The 23,713-nt window shown below is 41.2% G+C and overlaps 1 protein-coding gene across 4 annotated transcripts in view; it reads right to left on the reverse strand.

Annotated features, from left to right (window-relative positions):
• Nucleotides 1-7,313: 7,313 nt before the first annotated feature.
• Nucleotides 7,314-23,713, reverse strand: part of rnft2 (ring finger protein, transmembrane 2) — a 32,863-nt gene continuing 16,463 nt past the window's right edge. For 3 of the 4 annotated variants that reach the window (XM_063034196.1, XM_063034199.1, XM_063034197.1), the window contains 5 exons: nucleotides 22,999-23,152; nucleotides 11,212-11,361; nucleotides 10,702-10,767; nucleotides 8,464-8,565; nucleotides 7,314-7,448 (listed from right to left, as the gene is read on the reverse strand). In XM_063034196.1, the coding sequence (XP_062890266.1) occupies nucleotides 7,314-7,448; nucleotides 8,464-8,565; nucleotides 10,702-10,767; nucleotides 11,212-11,361; nucleotides 22,999-23,152 (607 nt within the window). The remainder of the gene's footprint in view (nucleotides 7,449-8,463; nucleotides 8,566-10,701; nucleotides 10,768-11,211; nucleotides 11,362-22,998; nucleotides 23,153-23,713) is intronic. The other variant, XM_063034198.1, reaches the window with a different exon arrangement.

Raw genomic sequence — 23,713 nt, forward strand, 5'->3', positions numbered from 1 at the left:
TTTCCATACAGTTTGAATAATCATTGCATCATTTTGATACCAACGACACGACTTCTTCGCCTCTGCTTTGGTGTATATTAAAACATTTTATTCTTAAATTTATTGTCCGAGTCGCGGGTGAATGGAATGGGGCATTCACGTGATGCCTTCGCGTGCTCTGCGGTGCACCAACAAACTTAGCATACAATCAGCGTTCCTCCGTTGAAGCAGGAAGGCGAAAACTTTACCCAGCGTCTTTCACAACCTCTTTACCACGGTTGTGTGTGCTTAATCAAAGCTGTTACAGAAAGTTAGTTGTAATGTTCCCAACGGGGAATGCAATTCTCCTACAAGCAGAATGTCCGCGTGAAGGGGCTGTGACTTTTAGGATAATTAAATCAACTTATTACGATTCTGGGGTTTCACGTAGTTCTGATTAGTATACAGATACTTATAAGGAATAGGAAACATTGCCGACGCTGCAAATTTTGATACTGGGTCGTCGAGAAGCTGAACGCAGCACTTAACTCCTTTATGAATCTCAGATACTGCTTATCACAAAGTATTCGAGTAAAGCAACGAAAAAGGGAAAGATATGTCCTGCAGTAAAGACACTATCACACTCCAACACAATAACATAAGCATCAACAATAAATGGACTGTTTATTGCATTAAACAGTGAAATAAAAATCTAGTGGATTCTCAGTGGTTTCTCCGCCAATGTTGCACGTCAGCCTTATAACATTTCAAAACCTTGCATGCGTTGACGTAAAGGGATCATTTTAAAAAGCATCTAAGACAACAGCTCCCTAACACTTCTTGGTAAAGCCAGGTTAGAAAGACGTGGTTCAAACTGCACAAGGGACAGGACGTGGAATGGTTAACACCAACAGAGCACCGAGAAAGGCCATAAGAAGCCAGCGTGCTCCGCGCCAGGTACATCCCACAACTCGTCGCCCACCAAGCCCTCCCGCCACTCCCAGGCAGTCCACACATGAGATAATCCCATCTACCACACAGAAGTTTATTAAAAGGAACTAAATATTCCTTTGATGCCTTGGCCGCATTCCACCCTAAATCGACAAGTCTACTTTATTGTTCGTGGTGGCTTGCTGTGCAAGAGTTTTTTTCCCTTATATAGCCGTCAAATTATGCACTTCAACAATATATGTACTAAGTTTAAAATGTTCTCATGATGTGAAGGCACTATATAATAGGCGATATTTTCGTCCTTTGCTTTGAGTTTGAGTATTAGAAATATTACGTTACATGAATATTCAATATACTCTGTATTTTGATTATCATGTTGAAGAATGTGTGACGTCATTACGTGTTGGTATAACCATTTTGTAATCCGAAAGGCTTCGGTTTAGCAAACTTAAACTACTATGTTCTATATATTTTAAAGGTCTGTTTTATTTTGTTTTGAGTTATTGATTTACGCTGCACGGAAATAAGCCCTTCGGCTCAATAGGTCCATGCCGAGCAAAATGTCCTCGCCCATTTGACACCGTTTGGCCCATAACCTTTCCAATCCATGTGACGGTCCAACTTTCTTATAAAAGTTGTTATTCTACCTGCCTCAACTGTTTAACTAATCAATAAGCTTCAAGACCTTGGCTTCATTACCTCCTTGTGCAATTGGATCCTCGATTTCCTCACTTGCAAACCAGAGTCAGTTTTTTTAAAAATTCAAAATATACTTTATTCAAAAATAAATATATACAATAAACCATTCAATAACTTTTCATCCTTTACATACGTTTCCATTATAGTCAGTACATATCCGTATTTATAGCCACCCACGTGGCACTCCAGTAGTTCAGCTCACCATATCATTGTTGAGGGGTATACTCCCCGCCCACCGACCCCTCCCACTCCCACGGGTGGAGAAACCTATACTGTGGTCCTTCCCCACCGGGCCCTTGCGGTGGCTGCACCGAGTTTCAGTGCGTCCCTCAGCACGTACTCCTGCAACCTAGAATGTGCCAGTCGGCAGCACTCTCCCACGGACATCTTCAGATTGGCAGAAACATCTTCACAATCTGTATCAGTATAGGTGCACCACAGGGCTCCGAGATGAACCCCCTTCTCTACTCACTTTATACTCGTGACTGCCAGGTTAAGCAGAGCCCCAAAGCCATGTTTAAGTTTGCTGACGACACCACTATCGCTGACCGAATCAAACCTGGTGACGAATCGGCATATAGGGGAGAGATTGAAAATCTGTCGAGTGCTGCCACAACAGCCTTACACTCAATGTCAGCGAGACCAAGGAGCTGATTGTTGACTCCAGGAGGAGGAAACCGGAGGTCTATGAACCAATCCTCATCGGGGGATCAGAAGTGGAGAGGGTCGGCAACTTCAATCTCCTCGCTGTTGCCATTTCAGAGGCTCTGTCCTGGGCCATTACGAACAAAGCACGGCAGAGCCTCTACTTCCTTAGAAGTTGCGAAGATTCGGCTTGACTTCTAAAACTTTGACAAACTTTTATAGATGTTTGGTGGAGAGTGTATTGACTGGTTGCATGGCGGCCTGGTGTGGAAACACCAATGTCCTTAAACGGAAAATCCTATTTTAAAAAGTAGTTAATATGGCCCAGTCCATCACGGGAAAGCCCTCCCCACCATTGAATACAGAGCGCAGTCGCAGGAAAGCAGCATCCATCTCCATGGATCCCCACCACCCAGGCCATGCTCTCTTCTTGTTGCTACCATCAGGAAGAAGGTACGGGAGCCTCAGGACCCACACCACCAGGGTCAGGAACGGTTATCACCCCTCAACCATCAGGAAGAAGGTACGGGAGCCTCAGGACCCACACCACCAGGATCAGGAACGGATATTACCCCTCAACAATCAGGAAGAAGGTACGGGAGCCTCAGGACCCACACCACCAGGGTCAGGAACGGTTATTACCCCTCAACCATCAGGAAGAAGGTACGGGAGCCTCAGGACCCACACCACCAGGATCAGGAACGGATATTACCCCTCAACAATCAGGAAGAAGGTACGGGAGCCTCAGGACCCACACCACCAGGGTCAGGAACGGTTATTACCCCTCAACCATCAGGAAGAAGGTACGGGAGCCTCAGGACCCACACCACCAGGGTCAGGAACGGTTATCACCCCTCAACCATCAGGAAGAAGGTACGGGAGCCTCAGGACCCACACCACCAGGGTCAGGAACGGTTATCACCCCTCAACCATCAGGAAGAAGCTACGGGAGCCTCAGGACCCACACCACCAGGATCAGGAACAGTTATTACCCCTCAACCATCAGGAAGAAGGTACGGGAGCCTCAGGACCCACATCACCAGGGTCAGGAACGGTTATCACCCCTCAACCATCAGGAAGAAGGTACGGGAGCCTCAGGACCCACACCACCAGGGTCAGGAACGGTTATCACTTCTCAGCCTTTAGGCCTTGAACCAGAGTGATTAACGTCATTCGGCCCATCACTGACATGCTCCCTCAAACTATGGAGTCACATTTCAAGGACACTTCATCTCACGCTCTCGACATTTAATTGTTTATTGTTTTATTATTATTATTTCCTTTGAATTTTGCACTTAGGTTGCTTGTCCGTCTTGTTGGGTGCGGTGTTTTATTGATTCTATTGAGTTACTTGGATTTACTGTGGGTGCCCGCAAGAAAACGAATGTTAGGGTTGTATATTGTGACAAATATAGACTCTGATAATAAATTTACTTTAAACTTCCTCTGGCAGCTCATTTAGATGTGATAGAGTTTGTGGTTTGCAAAGTGAATACTTATACTGATGCTGTCGCAATAGTGAGTTTTTTCGAAGTGGGAAGTTCAGAATTTAAAACATACAGAAATAATGGCGGGTATTCTGTTGGCCCACCGACCCAAATACTTTGGCAACTTTGAACAAAAGGAAGGTACTTCCTCTCTACTGTCAACAATGCCTTACGACTTAAGTGATATTACGTGGAGTGAAGTGATATGCCATTTGTCTGCAATGTGTTTTCGCACTTAATAGAATTTACTACCTCTAAATAGGTGTTTTTTACCCCGTCAGTTGCTATATAAGCCATTCCTGTCCCTCAACCTGATTTCATCTTGGCCATTACTGTGAGAGAGAGGGAGAAAGAGGGAGAAAGGGAGAAAGAGAGAAAAAGAGAGAGAGAGAGAGAGATCATTACATCAGATAAGCTTAGCTTCAGGAATCCTATAAAAAGTCAGAAAATGGAAATATTACTTTACTTCCTGAGATTTTTAAGTAGCAGGAAAATGTAACAAATTATAAGATTCTTCAGCAAAAGTCGCCAGCTTTAACTGGGAGAAACGGGGGGGGGGGCGGGGGGCATGTGGGAGGGATGAAAGGAAGTGATAAATTTATCCTGAAAATTCGGCTTAATCGCTTTATTGCTGTTTACCACTTTTCCACTCAAAGTCGCTTTTATAACAGATTGACCTGCATTCTAAGGTGCGAAGTAGTCGTGCGCCAATCACTCAGCGTGGCAATTACACTTTCCAATATCTTTTAAAAACATTGCAAAATGTCGTCTATCCGCCCTGTGATGGATGCGAATTGAACTGAAATACACCGAATTAAAATACATAAACTTTCCTAAATGTCCACTGGAACTGTGAGAACTTCTATCGTTTGATCTCACGCTTGGTTAGTTTTCTACAGAGAACATGACAAATTTGCAGGTATAAATTCCTAAAGTGCCTCTAGGGGGGAAATCCGCTACCTGCCCCCGGCATACTTTGGAGGAGGTATTTACTTTCATCCTATAACCTGCCATTTCTCTACAGGGAATGAGGAAAGGTTTATTAAAACTATATCTTGTATAGTATTAAATACCATTCCAAAATGTGGAGCCGCAGATGTGCGTAAGGAAGTATTTCAGAAACTTTCGTCATCTTTAAACTGCAGCTAGTTAGTCTCGGAATCTAAAGAGTCCAAGAGTATAAATAAGGGAACTTCACTGCAACATGATCATACCTTTCCTGCAATTTCGAGAAGCCCTGAGGAACATCCACTAAAACAATAGGTCCAGCAACTAAACGGTTAAGAATTACCTTCCAACACAAGCTGAACACGGGGGGAGAGAGATGATGTAAATCCCTCGGAACGCCATGTGACACTTGGAGGCAGCTTTAATTAATAATAGAGCTCCTAACGACGGACGCACTGACTTTTGAGGTTTTCGGTAGTTGCAGTTGGTTAGCAATGTGTCAGCAAGCTGACGATGTGGACAGGACGGCGTGCTTGTGCCGCTCGGGCCGGCCTGGCGAACACTGCTCCGAAGTGCAAGAGGTCGCCCGAAGGTTGAGGATTATAGGGGACCATTTGCAAGAAAGGACACAGAGCAAAGCCGCGGACAGGATCCACACAAACGTCAGCAACAAGCACCTTTATACCATTTGCACGCTCGTTCATGTCACAGCGCTCTTCATACTCATCAGAAATAAACACCTGTAGGAAGTTTGACACCTGGGATCCGGACTTCAACAGGTAAGAGGAGCCGTCGGCTTTTAAGTCGCCGAATACTGTGATTAAGCACAATCAAACCAGAGTACTTTAATTTCCCCCCTAAAGTTAACTGACCACTAAATGATCTGAATGCGGAATCCATTTTAATACTAACATTGATAAAATTGCCTTTCCCCTCGGAATTGTATGTTTGAAGCTAGATTTAACCTCACTTAAAAAAATGAAATTATCTATGGTACTCTCTACAGCTTTGACCTGAATCTTCATCTGGTCATTCTGACTGAAAGACCGATGCGTAGATCCAAAGATGTCGCTTTTTATCTTAAATGACCATCTTAACCAACTCCCGCTTCTGTGGCACCGAGTTAACATTAAAGAAAGTCTTGGGCTTCATTGAGAGAGATGATCTCAGCTGGGCAGTTAAGACTAATTTTGTTGGCCTGGCCACCACCATCTCTGAGCTGATGGTGAAAATCATCCAGCCTTCCTTTTTGATCCCCAGCCAGTCAGCCCAGCTGCACCGTGTATGTGTGTATGTGTTGTGAGGATTCATCGTGCTGAGTTGGGTTGTCTTCCGCCAGCCCACCAACTCAGACTAATCCGTCTCCACTCGAACGGTAAAATATGCCAGTGGAACTCACGCTGCGCGGGCTACCTCCCAAAGAGAGGGAGGGAAAATTAAGGAGAGATGGAAGGGGTGTGTGAAATTTAAGAGCATTTTAGTTCACGGATATTTACTAATTAACTTGTTTATACAAGATATTTTGTGCTCGATTTAACTTATAAGCGGTTCTAGAACTTAATGTATCACTGGGAGGCACTTTCCTAGATCTCTATTCAACGGGAAGGCGCCTGCAGGAGTTGTTCTCTTCTGGAAATAATTTCAAATATTACCTGTGTTTCCAAAAACTTCATAACTAATAAGATGCGCTCGAGAGTTAGTTTCGCGTGCTTCCCTGAAGTCGTGTTGCATAGTACCGAGGCCATGATAGTCACAGAACAAAACTTTTCATAAAACATAAATCTTGCGACAGAATACCTTTATTCAATACTGTAAACACACCGAAATGAAATGTTTCTGCTGTTTTGCAGGTGGCAGGTGAACTGTCAGCCATTCAATCGACGCAATAAAGGTCGGGGCGTTGCTCTGGAGTGAAACTCAGCCCCAAACTTGGGCCGAACAAACTACTGGAATGCGGAGGAGTAGGACCGAAAAAAATTGCACCGCTTAACATTTATGAAAACATCAGAGCAATTTTTTAAAAAAATGCATGTTTTGAAATGTGGAGTGCAACATTTGTTACAACAATTTTATACCAGTTGAATAGAGTCGTTGATTCTACTGCATGCAACTGTCTGTACAAGTTTTTTTTTAAAAGAAATTGTTCTAGACTCTTACTATAAGTAACAATGTTAGTCATGTTTTGAAGCTGCAGTTTCATAGAATGGTACACTTGAACTTTAAAATAAATGTTTTCATAACCAGCAAAGCACTTTGGGATCTTTTAAATTACCGTAAATGTGATTTGAGTGAAAGCAAATACGCACTGAGGGTTACCGCTCACAAACCACAGGCATCAAATAGCCGCCTGAAATACTTAACGGAGTAACGGCAAGATTAATATTCAAATGCACTAAGAGATGCGCTATTGTTTTGCTAAATTATTGTTTTAAACATGGAAGTAGTGGAATAGCTATTAACACGAGACTTCTAGACATTTACTTGAAGACGTCAATTTCTTCACACTGAGCTCGATCTCAGCTATTGCGCAGCCAAATTCACGCATACTGTATCTCTGGAGCTGCCGAAGGTTTAAGAATTCTCGGCAGTGAGAACCGAGCGCCGACCATCGATCTCACTCGGAATTCAATACACCTGGAAGTGCGCTGAAGTGGTCCCGTCCTTCCAACAGCGGACGGTTTCGGTGACAGAGGTTCGGCACAATGGACAGCTCCTCTCCCGGTCGAACCACAGGCAGGCGCATTCGTCGCAGAAGACGTGCTAACATTCGAGCGGCGAGGAAGAAAACCCCAAGCGGGGAGGGGGAGGGAGACGGAGAGAGAGGGAGAGAAGGGGGAGAGGGGAGAGGGAGGGAGAGGGGGAGAAGAGGGAGACGGAGATGGAAAGGAAATAAATCAGTAATTCCCATATGACAGGCCGCAGTGGAAACACCGGTAACTGTACGTAAAACCACCCATGTCATGTCGCAAGAAGTCCGCACTCTCGACCATATTTCAACAACCCATTCGCTTTTCAGCGAAGAGATTAATTTCGAAGCGTCTTATGGGGGGGGGGGGGAAGGGGAGGGTTGTAAGATCTCAGTTATCTGCCAAGACTTCACATACTTAGGCAACACACATCAAAGTTGCTGGTGAACGCAGCAGGCCAGGCAGCATCTCTAGGAAGAGGTACAGTCGACCTGTAGCTCAGAACTATACTGCTTACCTACCCAGGGTAACATCCTGTGCTTTTACAGCACACATTTGAATTCCCGCAGAACGTATTCTGCAAACTAAAAGCAGACCTCTAAACAACAAAACAACGCTGCGCTGGCAACACTCAACAGACCAGTCAGCGGCTGTGGTGTAAAACAAAACGGTTTTCAGGCAGATAAATCTTATGAAAGGTCATTGAGCTGAAACCTGCCGCGGTTCTCTCTTCAGAGTGCTTCCTAACCCGCAGTGTTCCCCTTAGCCCTGTGTTATAACAAGGATGGGTCTTTGGGATGATGCTCCTTCTAGTTCCACCCTTTCCAAAATGATAGACGGAATATTTTGAAAACATCGTCCTGTGTAACGCGCCAGTGATTGACAATAGCCCCAATCAACGGGGCTGTTGTCTAGCGATCTTGTCCACTTCTAATCTGCATATCGAATGGTTACCTTGAATAGGGGATTAGTGCCATCAAGTTTTATTGAGGGAAAGCCTAGATTAGTTTTATAGAGATAATCAAGGGGAAAGTTGGTACACACACACTCTCTCTCTCTCTCTAAAACCCTAATTTTCTTTACCATACCTGGCAAATCAGCATCACAGGTTCTCGAAATTCTGCCTGACAGATCGGACAGATATCCCCAGCTTCGCTGCATTGCTGGCTAGTAGCTCGCACACCACAGCTCTGCCAGAAGGGAAGGCAAATCGCAATGAGAACCACAGCTTAATATTGCTAATTTCCAATAAAAATACAGATTGTGTCAATACCAAAGCTTTAACGGACAAAGCTCTCTTTTTCCGGATCTCTCGTGTTTTTTAAATATACTTTTTTCCTCTTCTCAGTAGATTTTGACAATGTATTTGGGCGGCTGATGATATGAGTAAACAGTAAGCCACAGTAATAAATATTTTAAAAATTCTTTTTAAAAAATTAGGTGACATAATGCTAACTGTGCTGCTGTAACACCAAGGAGACCCTTTCATAATTTTGAAGTCAGCGCTATGTAACCTGATTAGAATAGAATCCACGTTCAAACCCATAACGTAAACGCTCCTCTGGAATTGAAGATTACATCAGCAGCTGTGAAATGCATACAGCTTTTAGTCTCGAACAGCAATTATGCTGTAAAGTTCCACACCTATTTGCAATGATAGCTATTTGACTTGGTACATTTTTAAAAATGATTTTTGACTAAATACATTTTTTTTGCTTGACCTCACTTTAAATTTATTTTCTTCTAGAATATACCTTTATTTACCACACTCGGAGTCCTTGTAAAGACAGAATAGTGACCTGTTCCCAGGCATTTTGCCAGTTCCATTTTTCATCTCCCCGTAGTCGCTCCGGGGAGACGGTGGCAATTGCTTTTACATGAGTGGCTTTCCAGGCCGCTTCTGGGAACATCAAAAGTCAATCACACAGTAAGAGACTGAAGCTGTCAGTGACCAGCCCTGGCAGAGACTGTATATTATATCTGGGAATCGCTGCAGCACAGAAGGGAGACCATTCGGCCCACGGAGTCCATGCCGGAAAAGGCAATCTCGCCCAGGTCTCCTGTCCTCCAGGATATTAAGTCTACCAGCTGGGGTTTTTACAACAATCGTCAGCTTTCATTGCAGTTGTTACGTTGCCAGTCTCACAAATTACTCGATTTACTGAATTCACTTTCATAATGACATTTGAGCTCCTGACCCTTTGAGTTCCCATTCCAATCCTTTATCCGCTATGCTCCCAGAGACAGTATTCACTTTCTCCAAACGAAGCGCAACATAACTGATCCCAAACTGAGAAGACACACTTTATTCTAGCTTGCTGCAAATCATGTTTCCAAAAGACTCTGCTGACACCTTTCCAATTTAAAGGACTCTGCCTGTGTCCACTCTGACTGCCTGTTCACTGACCACCAGAGTCTACCTGTGTCTGTTCATTGACCACCAGACTCTGCCTGTTCTCGGTGATGGACCAGACACTACCTGTTACATTTTACTGACCACCAGACTCTGCCTGTGTCCATTCACTGACCAGATTCTGCCTGTGTCCATTCACTGACCAGATTCTGCCTGTGTCAATTCACTGACTGCCAGACACAGCCCGTTCCTTTTCACTGTCAGACTCTACATGTTCCCGTTCATGGACCACCATACTCTACATGCTCCAGTTCACTGACCATCAGACTCTGCCTGTGTCCAATCACTGACAAACCAGACTCTACCTGTGTCTCTCAACTCACTCTGCCTGTATCCATTCATTAACCATCAGACTCTGCCTGTGTCCATTCACTGACCATCAGACTCTGCCTGTGTCCAATCACTAAACATCAGACTCTGCCCATGTCCCTTAACTGACCAGAGTCTGCTTGTGTCCAATCACTGACCAGCATACTGTCTGTATCCATTCACTGAACATCAGACTCTGCCTGTATCCAATCACCGACAATCAGACTCTGCCTGTGTCCATTCACTGACCACCAGACTCTGCCTGTGTCCATTCACTGACCACCAGACTCTGCCTGTGTCCATTCACTGACCATCAGACCCTGCCTGTGTCCATTCACTGATTGGAAAAGAATTGAACAATTTTAATGAAATAAATTCCCAACACTCAATATTGCTCTGAATTTATTAAAAACATTTTTAAAGTTTTTATTTATTTCAATACCTATGGGCAATTCTGGGTCCCTGGTGAGCAAACAGGGCAGATAATGTGACATGCAGTAAAAAATAAAGGGGAAGTGCCCTTGCATACTTCCTTCTTCTCTGTGAGAAAGAGCATGTCAGGTGTTGGAAATGTTGCTGCTTTTTTAGATAAAAAATAATTTACCTGTGATTTACACAAGATCTTCAAAGCCTTTCGCAAACCACCTATTCGACCACAGACATCCAAGAACTGCAGCATGTTACAAAGACAGAATATGCTACTGGTAAAAAAAAATGCTGGATAAACTGTCAAAGCAACACCCAATAAAATGTTATCTAGGTTAATTATTTGTAACAACATCATTGAGGCAAATATAAAAACAATATTTATGACCTTGCTACAAGCAATTAGAGTTCTGTCTAAAAAGCATTGCAGCATAAATGTTGCAAACTTAACATTTTATTCACAAACTTGCAATTATTTAGTGAAACCCATTGTTGTTCCATAAAGATTATTTCTGCTGAACAGTTAATATATCTAATACTTTTAGAATACTCAAAAGCTTACAAATCGATTTGTAATTGATTCCATGAATTATTGTTATAAATACAACAGATCAAAATTTAAAAATGATAAACCATTTGCAACCAAGTCAAGAAGGATAACATTTTTGGTTTATTTTGAATTATTCACCTTGCAAAGACTATACAGAACAATGAGCACGCCTTCCAATAAATAACTATTGGATGACTGTCCCTCCATGATGCATTTGTACCATAGTTGAATAGGAATCAGGGACCTCAACAACTGGCTCACTTCCTCTATTAGAAGGTAAAGAGATCCCTGCAAAAACATTTTAAAAATAGATAAGTAACACACAAAATGGTGGAGGAACTCAACAAGTCAGGCAGCATCCATGGATGGGAATAAACAGTCTTGGGCTGAGACCCTTCAGCCGGACTGGAAGTGAAGGGGGCAGAGTCATTTAAAGTTAAATTGGACAGCTATAGGGACAGGAAAGGAATGGAAGGTTATGGGCTGAGTGCAGGTCGGTGGGACTAGGTGAGAGTAAGAGTTCGGCATGGACTAGAAGGGCCGAGATGGCCTGTTTCTGCGCTGTAATTGCTATATGGTTATAAACCAGAATAAGAAGGTGGGGGAGGGGAAGGAGTAAAAGCTGGTAGGTGATAGGTGAACAACAGGAATTCTGCAGATGCTGGAAATTCAAGCAACACACATCAAAGTTGCTGGTGAACGCAGCAGGCCAAGCAGCATCTATAGGAAGAGGCGCAGTTGACGTTTCAGGCCGAGACCCTTCGTCAGGTGATAGGTGAAACCAGGTTGGGCAGGGGGAGGTGGGTGGGTAGGGAAGTGGGGAATGAAGTAAGAATTTGGAAGGTGATAGGCGGAAGAGGTAAAGGGCTGAAGAAGAAAGAAACTGATACAAGAGGAGAGTGGATCATGGGAGAAAGGGAAGCAAGATGGGTATCAGAGGGAGATGAGCAGCAGGTGAGAAGAGAAGGGATGAGAGGGGAATGGAAGGAGAGAAGGGAGAGGGGGAAAATTACTAGAAGGTAGAGAAATCAATATTCATGCCATCAGGTTGGAAGATATCCAGATGGAATATGAGGTAATGCTCCTCTAACCTGAGCTTGGCCTCATTGTGGCAATAGAGAAAGCCACGGACAGACATGCCAGAATAGGAATGGGAAGTCAAATTGAAATGGGTGGCCAATGAGAGATATTGCCTTTTGCAGCGGATGGAGCAAAGGCTCCCCAAATCAGTCCCCCAATCTACATCAGGTCTCACCAACGTAGAGGAGCTCGGAGTTAATTAAATTTGAAATAGTTTATATTTAATGAAAGGTAGTTATTTCTGCTGTAAGACAAGATAAAATTACCTTATTTATAAAGCAATCTAAAAACACCATAAATGCTTCAGTATCAATGAAGTATTTTTAATGTAGTCTCTGCTGTAATGTAGGCAAACTCAATGGCCAAATTACATGAGGACCCTCAAACATAACATATTGAATGTCAGAATCTTTTTAAAAAAAGACAACGGTGCTTAAAGAATAAATTGTTTAGGAAGTTAGGGAAAATTTTATTTAAGAGTACTGTGGGGCATTACTTCAAATCTCTGGATTGGGGCTTCAACCCATAACCTTCTAACACAGATGTGAGAGTGCATCATTAAGATAACACTGACAGACTGACATCAGATTCATCTGGTTCTGTTCTGAGCTGTCAGAGGATGAATTACTATGAATGAATTCCCATCAAGTGACATGCCCCACCACCACAATCTTCATGCCATCGTATGAATCACCTACGTACACATTCTCTTTCAGTACCAATATCCTCAAACAAAGGATCAAACACCATCTCCGCACGTCACTCTGGGTGACATTTCAATTCCATTAGACTCAGCCGACTAACAAGCCTGGTGCTACGCTGCTCACTGCCCAAGTTAATAAGACGTCTTGAATGATCTTAAATTTTCTTTAGTTCAATGTCAACTAAATATAAGTGCACATTCGCCTATGCCTCTCCCCCTCTGAGCCTGAAACTCTCTTGTACATCGCTTGGACCTCAAGAATTGATTTCATGGATCTATGCATCACTAGCCCTCCCCTCACCTTAATTCCAGATGGTTCTGGAATTCTCCCCAAAGACCCTTAAAATTTATACATTTTTATTCCTTTTTTTGAAGTGTTTATAAACTTATTTGTTTGACTCTTTTATTTCTCAAAGCCAATATCTTTTCAGCAGCCACTGAAAGATACCTTTCTGTAAGAAGCCAAAAAGAATACAGATGATTTTGTCTTTTCAGCTACTGAGGACTTGTTTCGAGAAAGATGGGCAGTTTTTTTAATTTTTACCTAACCAATTAACCTATTGGTTTTTGATTCATTTATCATCTTAATCTAGAGGCAGGATTCAGGTTTTTTTCCATATCTGACTGCTCGGTCGAAATATCTTCAGGTATAAACACAAAGTGCATCAAGAGCAGCTGCATCACAACAGTTGGCATGGAAACCATGGGTTCTTGCAAAGAAAGCATGATGTCACTGCAACAAGAATAAAAAGTCACCTGCCTGCGGTCCTTAGACCATGAGTCAAATCTGACACAGCCACATTCACGTGTCATCCTGTTCCCCCTTGCCTGGTGCTGGAGGAGAGAGACTCTCTACAGTAACACCCAATAAAACGGCACAGATACCTCACGGGACTTGGGGATGAGATCATATAACAAGCTGTCACTCTAATCTTTTGTGCTTTGAACAATTATAATCATTCATAGCTCTGGCATTTTTTTGTGATCTCATATCTCCAGGGAATTGAGTGATGTCAGTTCTGCAGCAGGCAGTCGGGGCAGTTTTCATTTCTGGTTTGTGTAGCTGACAGCTTAGGACAAATATATAACCGCAATTGTTTCAGATCGAACATTCCCATTAACCAGCAGGGCTATCAGTGCTGGTAACATTTTGCACAGTGAGATTTCGAAAAAGAAGGCAGCTACAGAACCACTTTGTCTCAGATGCATCTTGCATGAAACAGGACTGAAACAATAATTGCTAAAACCTTGCTGGTTACATAAGGCTAGGTTTTGTTGACATGACCCAAATGACTCATTTTATTTCCAGATGAGGTGTTTAATGCAGACTTGACAAATGTGTGTGTGTGTGTGTGGGGGGGGGGCGGGGAACAACTGTAGCAGTTCTATTTAAAAATAATGTTGTTGCTACTACTAGTTGTGCTTCCTTGAGCTTGGAGTGTGGGGAAGGTGGTGGTGGGGTGGGGGGGAGATTGGTATGGGTGCAGAAACTGGCCTGGATTCCTCGTTCCTGATTACTATCCAGTGACCCCTGCTGGATAGCCTGTGTGGGTGACAGGTGCAGAATGGATCTGGCTTGGCTGTGATGGGTCTGACAGTTGAGCTTGTTTGGCATTCATCGACCAGACTCAGACATGAAGAATGGCCACTTGGGCAAAGGACAGGCAGCCTGCCAACACCCCTGGAAACATTCTACATTATAATTAACTAGCCTTGGAGGGAAGAGATAAAGCCGAGCAAAAAGTGGACAAAGAATTAAATTTTTTTTGAATTGGTATTTTAAAGAGAATTGTGCAGTTGTTACAGGGAATTTGCTATCCGGATACGATTTGATCTATGCTGCTTTTTTTCCCTGTCAGTATTTCCTTCTCTCTCTCTTCCACTACTTACCTAGTTACCCCCTAAATGCATCATGTCCTCAAATTTGAAACTATTTTTTCTTTAATAGGTGAGTGTGGGGTGATGATATCATCTAGATAAATTGGGCTGGAACAGTCTATGAGCCCAGTGGTGCAAGGGAGCTAAAATTAACCTGGACTATACAATTAAAATCAGAGTACTCCTGATTAATGGGTAGATCTCCATAGACATCAGCACTTGCAAGCAAAATCCCTCAATGATGTAATCAGCACTTGTAGTTTAAATAAATATACAGAAAAATAAACTGTGCATTAAATATAATGGCTTTCAACAGATTTAACAATTAAAAACTATGGCAATACTCTCTGGACATGTTTGTATCTTTTTAGAATTGATCTGGTGAATGGATCTTCTGGTCCTGTTACACAATGGAAATCTGTCTGTCATTTATAGGTTCAGTCAAGTGGACCAGATTGGAAATGCTGCTGGTGTTAGTTGTCTACTGCTGCTCCTTATTACTTCCTGCTGAAGGAATCACCCAGTAAAAGTACTTCTGTGGAAGAATTTGGGATCCATATGATGGTAGCATTGTACTTGTATTGTAGGGGTTTCTTTAATACCACAATCTTTTTGCACCCAGTGTTTTTAAGTCATCTCAATATAAGTAAAGGGTATATATTTCCATGATTCAGTGTTCTATACGATTCCTTAAATACGTCAGATTTTGACTTTGCGCAATGGGGAAGAGCAAATTGGAATGCTGTTTTACAGAAGTTCTTATTTTTAGTTCCACTGAGATGAAAGGTCAAGTATAAAGATAAAGATTTGTTACATGTATATCCAAACATACAGTGAAATAAGTCATTTGTGTGAACAACCAACACAGTCTGAGTATGTGCTGGGAGCAGCCTGCAAGTGTCGCCATACTTCTGGCACGAGCGTAGCTCGTCCATGACTTATTAACCCTAACCTGTATGTCTTTGGAGTGTGGGAGGAAACCAGAGCACCTGGAGGAAACCACTGGGAGAAGGTACAAACTCCTTATAGACAGCAGTGGGAAAGCATCATTCGGTAATCCAAAGCTTCAACAGTTTACTTACACATGTAACTTAACTGGGAAATTCAACTACTTTTATCAACGAGTAATGAATATGAATTCAGGCACAATGCAGTAAGGTAAAAGGATGGGTGATAAAGTTGACAACAATTCGCAGCCAGATTCTACAATATATATTGTTGCAAAGCCATTACAAACTCCTTTTTCTTCGTGTAGCACAACGTAACTGTTGGTTCCTCACAGATGGATAACATAAACTGTGTGCCTTTAAATTATTACTTGTAATGTAAACAATGCCTCCGTATGAGAATAATGACAGGTACAGCACATGTATATAAAATTAAAAACAATCAAAACACAGTTTCAAGAAAAAAAAAGCGAAGAGGGGTAGGGCAAACAAATTATATAAGTTTGGACGATCAGGTATTCTAATGCAGCTGATTTTTAATGTTATTTAAAATGGGGAATTCAGTGTTGCATACTTGTTGCCCACTTTCAGACTTTCAAGTGTTTGGAAAACAGGTTAAGTATCACAAATATGATCATTTTCATTAATCGCTCTCCATCTGCATCCTCATATGAACCCTACTCACATCTCTGCATTTGGTAAAATTCTCCCAAGTCACTTATATCACAACTTCCACAATCTCACCTTTGACCCTCCTTTTGCCCCAACACTGCTGCAGTTCCTGATCAGAACATCCAAATATTTACCCCCATCTTTTGATGAACTCACCTCTAATAAAACCAGGGTTATACTTTGCCTACATTCCCTTAAATGCAAGGACCTCTGAGACTTGCACAAATTTGTTGGCCAACTAATTCAACTATCTGTTGTTAGATCTGGTTAGACCACAGAAAGATGCACTGGTTCTGCTCTCAGCTGCCAAACAAGTTCAGGATGAACATCGACTTCACAGATACCTTGGCATCTTTTCTCTTCTGCAAATTGCCTTCTTAAGCCCATCTGCCTAGTCTCCACTCTCAATGATGTTCAAGGTGCATTAATTTATTCCAAGTAAGTATCAGGAATTGAAGCCATTGTTTTTAGCCCCCATTACAACTTTTATTCCCCAGTCACTACTTTCTTCCCTCTTTCCAGCATATGTAAGACAATCAATTGTTCTTCTGATAATGTTGTTGTTAAGCAAGACAGCAAATTGAGTTTTTAACTTCACATCTATGTCAACTCGAAGACCACTTACTTCCTTCTCGCAATGTTACCTGAATATATATTGCCTTAACTCATCTGTTGTCAAAAACCTCATCCATGCCTTGACCAGTTCACGGTTTGTTCACGGTTGTTGTATCTTGTTCTACTGTGTGTAAACACCCAAACTCACACCTAACACCACCAGTTCAATTCACATCATCCCTGTGCCTGCAGATGTACACATCTGTTTCACCGTTCTCATATCCCTGCATGACATCAGCTCTGGTTATCCTTTTTATCACCTCCAACTTATTAAGGCTAAAGATATCATTGCTCCTCTAACTTCATTCTCTTGATCATCCCCAATTTAGGCTGCTCTACCACTAGTAACCATGCCACCAGTTGTCAAGGCCCCAAGCTCTGTAAATCTTTCCCAAAATTGTTCCACTTCTCTCCTCCTTAAAGATGCCACTTAAAATTTCATATATTTATTCAAAACTTTGGTTATCTGTACTCTTATCTCATTATGTGGATTGGTGCCAATTTTTTTTTGGGTTTACCTCTGCTCATGTGGAAGACGTGGATGTTTTATCACCATGAATGTGTCAATGCAAAGTTTCTTCCCCTCCGCCATCAGATTTCTGCATAGTCCATGAACCAATGAATACAACCTCCCTAGTTTGCACTATTCATCTATTTTATATATTCTTATTGTAACTTACAGTGGTTTGTATGTATTGCACTGTTCTGCTGCTACTAAATAACAAATTTCATGACATACTGTATGTTAATGATAATATCAACCAAAGTTGATGTTAAAAAAAAACTATTATTATGTGGAAGTTATTTCTGTCTGCTCTCCATCACAGTCCCAACACGACTTTTGCATTCTGTAAATAACCTCTGTTTCTAGTCGGTGTTGCACTAGTTTTGTGGGGTAATGAGGGCAATTTTGCTGAGCCAGATGTTTGCAAGTTCAGGTTCCTGCTCGGAGTATTAGGCTGTAAATCTGAGAGTGTTCAGTGCTTGGGGCGCCATTTGCAGTAGAAATGCCAAATCTGGAGCCCTGTTTGCCTTCTCTAAGAATACCACAGCACTACTCAAAAGGCAGCGGTGGTACCGAAGTCAGCAATTTTACTCAAGCAGTAATAGTCTCGGTGATGCTGTGGGCAAAATGACTGCTGTTTTCTTGCATTCAAAGTAGTTCCTTGGCTGGAAGGTCTTCAGATAATTTTTTAGACATCGAGTGGAGACCTGATAGACATTCTAAAAGTATGAGAGGTACTGAAAGCTAGATAGCCAGGATCGTTCTCTGCAATGTAGAAATATCTAATATTAGAGGGCATAGCTTTAAGGTGATTGATAGGGATAAGTTTAAAGGGGATGCACAGGCAAGTTTTATTTTACACAGAGTGGTAGGTGCATGGAACGTGCTGCGAGGACAGGTTGTTGAAGGTGTTCAAGAGGGCTTATAGATAGATGCATGGTATGGGCCATGTGCAGGCAGAAGGAATCTGTTTAAGTTGGCATCATGCTTGGCACAGGTATCGTGGCCAAAGGGTTTCCTGTGATGTACTGTTCAACGTTCTATGGGAAGGTTGTGAATGAAATAGAAATTAAAGACTTTCTTTAAAGATTTTAGAATACAGATGAGAACTCACATGTTAATGAACATAATTTAACTAAAATTCACTGATCTCCACGCACTTTTCAAAATACTACATTATACAACATTGTCTCACCAACAAGGAAGATGAGCTATATAGAGAAGGGTTTGGCAATTTTAGTTTTAGTATCTATCCGTGGGGTATGGGTGCTGGCAGCAGAGGCTACAGCTGTTGTCCCTTCCCTTTGTCCTTGAAAATGTTGTGACGAACTGCTTTCCTGTGTGGGGAGAAAGTTCCCATAGTGTTGTTATTTTTACCCAGTGACGATGAAATACATTTATTTAGAAAGCACCACTATTGGATGGTAGGTTTGTCATCAATTTAGTTTGGAATGAAACCTCAGCTTGGATTTAACATTAAGGAAAAACCACCTGTTTTTTTTCGAAGCAGACCATTGGGAAATAAATTACAAAAGACAGCGTTGACCATCACACCTAAAATAATAAAATCAATTAACTTTTAAAAACATACAAGCAACATAGCAAGACCAACCTCGGCTCTGATTTTACTGCTGGCTCCCATGCTGCAACTACTTAAATTAAAAAAAATTAGATCATATTCCTCATTAACAATTGTCAATACGATTGAGGGAAAGGTGCATAATTTGATGGAGGGAAGAGTACAATAATGAAAATTGAGTTCAGACCCATTAATTAACTTGATGACAGAAAGGGCAAAATCTCCAAGTTTCATCGTAGCACTGACAGAGGTAAATGTACAGCAATGATTGATAAAGGGAGCAGGAGACTAATCAGTTCATCCATCCAGGCGAGTAAAAATTCTCATATGACAGCCCATAACACTTTCTCAAATGACATCACAACAGTATCTACAAGAAGTTCTGTTTCCAGCCTAGACCAGTGTGAATTCCCTGTATTAAAATATTTACACCTTGCAGATTGCATCTTACCTCTTCTTCAATGATTCAAGCCATATCTGACACAAGCCAGAGTTTGGCAGCTGTTCATTAGCGCACCTTACTCAGTAACATCACAAACCTTTTCCCCTCTTCTACTGAATGCCTCATTTAGTCATCAACTACCCCCATTTTGCAAAGTCCTCTCAACGCTTACTGAAGGAAAAGTGTGCAAGTTAGTCATGCCGAGGAAGGTTTGTCAGCAGGGAAGCTATAGTTTCCCGGACCCACTCTACTAATTAGCGTAGAATCAAATACTACTCAAAATAAAAGACAGGCAGGAAGAAAGTTGACGTGGAAAGTAATCTTTGCTAGAAGGTGTCAATAAAAAAGGCAATAATTTGTTTAGCCCTATTTCATCTAATATCTAGTATGCTCACTCAATTGATCATGTCAATGGCTCCATTTAATATAACAGAATGCGTAACCTGAAATTCTTTGTAACTCATCTGTCTGGATGTTTTTAATAATTCCCATCACATTCGTCTTCCTTTCTTTCCTGTATTCTTCTCTTTAGAAACTTCATCCAAGCTGGTTAGCAGATATCAAATATCCGGACCTGCCTCTTGGTTTTTTTTGTACTACCTTACTTCCCATTTTCCTATTTTCTATTTATGATTTATAATTTAAATTTTTAATATTTACTAATTTTAACTACTTTTAATATTTTTAATACTTAATATTTGTAATCCAGGGAGTGTGAAGTGCAGATTCAAATATCGCTGTGATGATTGTACGTTCTAGTACTAATAGTTTGGCGACAATAAAGTATAAAGTATCTGAAGTATATCACTAAATCAGCTATGTTGCATGTTAGGTCAGTGAAGAAAATGGATAGGTGCTGTGTTTTTCTTCAACAAAAAGCACGTTGCTTTAGTTTCTGCTATGTTATGTATCCATTAGAAAAACATTTACTTATAAATAATTGGAGGTCAAATTAGTAAATTAAATATGACTATTTATAATGACATGAATCTATAGTTATCATCACAAAATCTTTGAACCCAGAGCATACTGAAGGAACAAGAATAAAAGGTCAAGGAAATAATGTCCCAATAGCATTTTGTGGTAATGAGACATGAAAAGATCTTTCAATCTAAATAATAACATCATCCCTCATAAACTGAAGCACAGAAACCACATACATTGCCCATCTAACGAGGTTTAGCAACTGCTCAAAAAAGAAGTGTCAGTGGTGGTGGTATTGGGTTAGATGACCCAAACTTAGGGGTGATGCCTAAGCAAGATTTATTGTAATTTAACCAGTCATTTAGACAACCCGTCAAGGGCAAAAGCTGCAGAAGGGGAGAACAATTTATCTTATGCAGTGGTTAAAAGTTGTTCATCTTTCTGATGTTTTCTCCCTCTACCTTAATTTGTCTAATATAGAAAAGGTTAACAAAACCATGCAATCCATCCAGAACTTATTCTTTCTCAGAAATAAATCTTTTTAATTTATTTATTCTGCACTTATCTATGACGATGCACAGGTTCTGTGCTTGGTCCCTTTTCAGTTTATTCTGCATGCACTGTAAAATATTAAATTTATACATTAGCCAATTAGCCATGGATCTGCTTGTAATACTGCAAAAAAAGTTTTTAAAAAACAATATTTGTTCATATTACTGTTAAAAGAGTGCCAGATGCCACTTTATTTCCTTTTTATGCCACCAATGATGGGAAGGCATGAAGAGACGCACCATATCTTCTGCCTTGGATTTCTGCAGATTGGAGAAGTCCTGGATGATTGGGGATAGAAGTAAAATCACAAAGAAAGCCAGAAGAGAAATGTTGCCATTGGCAACAAGGCAAGTGAATAAACAATAAGCTGCAAGATATGAAGTGGTGTCAAGGAAAAGAGGGGCATTGGAGTGAATGTTCAAAGGGTGGCAGAAAAAGGTGGGTATAAAGACATATGTTGAAAAGGCTGCCTTCCTTTAATTGGCAAGGCATGAAATACAAGAGCAGGAAGATTACACTGGAACTGTTCACAAAATAGCTAAGCTGAGCTTGAAATCAGCATATTACAGAAAAGCTGTAATTGCTCTAAAAAGATCTTCAAATATCTTGCAAGGACTGAATCGGATAAGCTAGGTTGTTTTCCTTTGGAAAGGGGGAAGTTGTAGGGAAACTTAACAGAGGTGTATAAAATGAGGGGATCAGATAAAGGAAGGATCTATTTCCCTTGACCGAGGGATCAAAAAGCAGGGCTCTTAGATTGAATGTTTTTGATCGAAGAATTAGGGGAGAACTGACAGACAGAAATCTTGATCAGATTTAAACTATGACCTGCAATGTTATAGACCTAGCGCTGGAAGGGCAGCATTAGGGCAGATAGTTATTTTGTTCCTGATTGTCTCAGACAATGGGCTGGATGCCCCTCCGCTTCATAAATTTTCCATGACTGTAACACTAAATGGGAATCTCGAGTCCACAAGAATGCTGAAGTACATATTTTTCCCTAATGGAATGAGCACAGCATATCTCATAATGTGTTGGTCAAGCTGCAGCCATTTTGAAAAGCTGCACGATGCATGTGACAATGTAAAAGCCAAACCACAAATATTGATTAGTGCATCAGCAGCTGACAAACAAATAGGGCATTGCAAATTATTATCCTGATGAGTGATCATACGATCCAGGAGCATCAAACTTGGGCACAGAGGTTATTTTACAGTAACCCTCTCCAGAGAATTTAAAACCCATGATCTACATTTTGCAATGTACCTTAAAGTGCATGTTGAAGCAGTATTGTCCCTGGAACCATGCTGATTTCACACAGTGGCTCAAAGCATATTTCCTGAAGCAGCCGCAGGCCACACATATGATGCCAAAGATCTGAGTTTAGCCATTATGGAGTGTTAATACTGGAGGAAATGAACTGGGGGTTAAGATGGAGAGAAGGTGATTGAGGCACCTCCTTAAAGATGATTGTGAAGCTGCAAAGGAGGAGGGGTTGTTGGTAGAGATTACAAACATTGAAGGCACTCACCTGGAAGGAGACTCTGATAGCAGCTAACGTACGACTAGCCCCTATAATTAAAGTGGGCATCAAACCTCTTGTTGCGCCCTCTTTTGTGGGAAATGTGACAACAAAAGTAGCAAATTACATCTGTGTGTGTCATGCACACGGTAAAGTTCAACAAAATCTCAGCAGATGTGCCACCAGTTAACAAAGTAATGGAGCAAGTTAGCAATCATATCTTTTTTAAAAAAACTATTCTGCATTTTGCTTGAAAACTTTGCATTTTGCTATAACAGTCCGAGGTCAAGTCTACATGGAAATCATTATTTATAGTTATTCAGTTGAGAATCAATAGTATCAACATGGGAAGTTTCTCTGTTCAATTAACATAACACAAACTTCTTTTGACCTATTCTTTGGAAATGAGAACTTTTAAAATTGAATTAGAAATGTATAAGATTAAAGCATCACTGATAAGAGAATAACCTTCGTACAGGAATGAACAGAAAGTGGGACCAACATACCCTCGACTTGAAAGCTAAGATAATTCTGGGCAGAATGAGGATCAAACACTTGAAACCAATTGTGATGTACTTCAGGACAAAGTCTGTGATTCCTGCAATCCAAAGCAAATCAAAGAAATCCATGCTTTCCACACTAGTCTTCAGAAATATCAAGCTGTGAACAGAAACAAAGCACAGGGGCACACATAAAATATTTGGAGTACGTATGCAAATATCATTATGCCTAATAATGTGGATAATTTAGCAACAAAAGGCATAGGTAACAAGTAAACTTATAGGATATATTCAGTGCAACAATTTGTGCATTGATAGTTCGAGTGAATAATAAAAATTGAAAGGGGAGGAAGGAAGAGCAGCATATTTTTAATGTAAAATAACACCCTCAATCTGCCATTGAGAGGATAGTTCAGCAGGGAATTCCTCACCCCCAAAAACCACTGGACACAAGACATGTCTCACCAAATGAGAGCATATTGAAAGATTCTGGAGATACCCCACTACATTTTGGGATATCCCGTTTTCAAGCATTTACAATACCACAGAGGAAGACTGTCATTTTCTGTATAGGGCAAGAACTTAAAAAGCACAATTGGAATACATATAAGACAGAACTTCTTTTAAAAAAAATTAATAACTGAGATAAGATTGCTCAGTATTTCGTCTCCCTGACCTACATTGGTATGTACTGATGTGGCATTGAGATCACATCAAATTT

The sequence above is a fragment of the Mobula hypostoma genome, chromosome 27, assembly GCF_963921235.1.
Source record: "Mobula hypostoma chromosome 27, sMobHyp1.1, whole genome shotgun sequence".
NCBI classification, from domain to species: Eukaryota; Metazoa; Chordata; class Chondrichthyes; order Myliobatiformes; family Myliobatidae; genus Mobula; species Mobula hypostoma.